At 39.3% G+C, this 1,755-nt stretch overlaps 1 protein-coding gene across 1 annotated transcript in view; it reads left to right on the top strand.

The window, feature by feature from the left end:
- HELRODRAFT_194355 (hypothetical protein) overlaps nucleotides 1-1,755 on the top strand; it is a gene marked incomplete at both ends in the record, with an annotated part of 2,978 nt that overhangs the window by 857 nt on the left and 366 nt on the right. Inside the window, 2 exons of the mRNA XM_009031467.1 lie at nucleotides 758-891; nucleotides 1,459-1,613. Of these exons, the coding sequence (XP_009029715.1) occupies nucleotides 758-891; nucleotides 1,459-1,613 (289 nt within the window). The remainder of the gene's footprint in view (nucleotides 1-757; nucleotides 892-1,458; nucleotides 1,614-1,755) is intronic.

Here is a 1,755-nt window from a genome sequence, read left to right as displayed (position 1 = left end):
GGAGATAATTTGGGGATGAGGGCGGAAAAGCTGGTGATGTTGGCGATTAGGATGGTGAAGTTGGTACGTAACTTGGGCTAGGCGGACTGTAGTTTGGTGATGTTGGCGAGAATGATGGTGACGTTGGCAGGTAGCACGGTGATGTTGGTGAATATGATGGTGACGTTGGTGAGTAGGATGGTGACGTTGGTGAGTAGGATGGTGAGGTCTTTTCTTTTATCGAGAATCTTACTACCATCTCTCTATCCGTCGCATCATCATCTTCGTCGTCTTTTCCGTCAACATCCGCCGGAAATAGTTTAAACGTCCTCAGCAACAAAAATGGCGGCCTCCGTGACGGAAGTGACGTCATCACGAAAATCATTCATTATCATCATCATCATGATAATGTGTATAATTTTGATTTGGTCAATAAGACTGAAGCCTGTACTAAATTGTCAAGTTTGTTGTTATTATTATTTATAATATTATTATTGTTATTTTTATTATTAATATAAGTAGTAGTAGTTGCAGAAGTTTAAGTAGTAGTAGTAGTAGTAGCAGCAGCAGTTGTGGTGGTAGTAGTAGTAGTAGTAGTAGTAGCAGTATTCTACCAGTCTTAAAACATTCAGACTTACCATTATTCGCAGAATTTATGTTAATAAAAAATAAATTATATGCAAATTTATTTATAAATCACTTTGATCATTTCACGAACTATGCAAATTGACCAGACATAAATTATGCAAATTGACCACACATAAATTATGCTAATTAGATTGCAATTGGGTCGTCATCGTCCTCCTCCTCCTCTCATTGGCCTTCGGGCTCCTGGCAACCACCCTAGCAACGGTCGGGGTATGCGTGACGTCACTGGCCTGGAAGCTGTACTACTTCCATTCCGCTGCAGAGGTGTATTTCGTCTGTGGTGAGTTTTTTTAGTGGGGGGGGATTTAAAATGAGGGGTCTTGGCGTGAAAAAGGGGCTTGATAAAAAATTTCGAAGTTGGTTGGAAAGTTTTTGGAATGGATTGATTGAGAAATTCGGGAATAGATCGGTTGGAAGGTTGTCTGGACCGGAGTGGATTGCTTGGCTACAATTTTTTACTGGAACTTTTAACAGGGATGAATTTTGTTATTGTGAGGAAAATTTAAATTCTTAGTGAAAAAATTTTGATCGTTTTTGTTTGTTATGGTAAATTCAAATGATCAATAAATTGCTTGATTGAGATTAATTAATTAATTAATTAATTAACCAACTATTTCATTAATTAATTAATTCATTCATTGATACATTCATTCTTACGATATTAGAATTATTAGTTAAAGTTTAAACGACTTCAACGAGGTGGACGTGTATGTTGCAAAACAATTCTAAAGTTCCGTACGCCAGATGCCACCACACAAACAACTTTTCAACAACAGCAACAAACAACAAACTCATTTTAGAAAAAAACACCAACCCCAACCCACCCCACAGGCTTGATGACGTCATTCTCCGCCGTGATCAGGTCAATCTGTTTAGAACTTAACCAGGACCAGCTCAGGCGAAGAAGCCACCTAGCTAGACTCCAAAAAATCGAGCGAATGGTGGATGAGAAGTTCGCGAAAGAGCAGCCGAACCTCAATAGCGAGGTTTATTCAGCTAACTTTAGCGAAAAATACACTAGCCAGCTAAAAAAGACTGAACTGTATGTCGACTGGCCGCAGAATTACTCGCTGGGATCGGGTTTCTTCGTCATTTTGATGGCTGGCTTGTTTTATTTCATCGCCGCGG

The sequence above is a fragment of the Helobdella robusta genome (assembly GCF_000326865.2).
Source record: "Helobdella robusta unplaced genomic scaffold HELROscaffold_74, whole genome shotgun sequence".
NCBI classification, from domain to species: domain Eukaryota; kingdom Metazoa; phylum Annelida; class Clitellata; order Rhynchobdellida; family Glossiphoniidae; genus Helobdella; species Helobdella robusta.
Note: the sequence above shows the minus strand (reverse complement) of the source record. Positions and strands in the feature narration are given on the sequence as shown.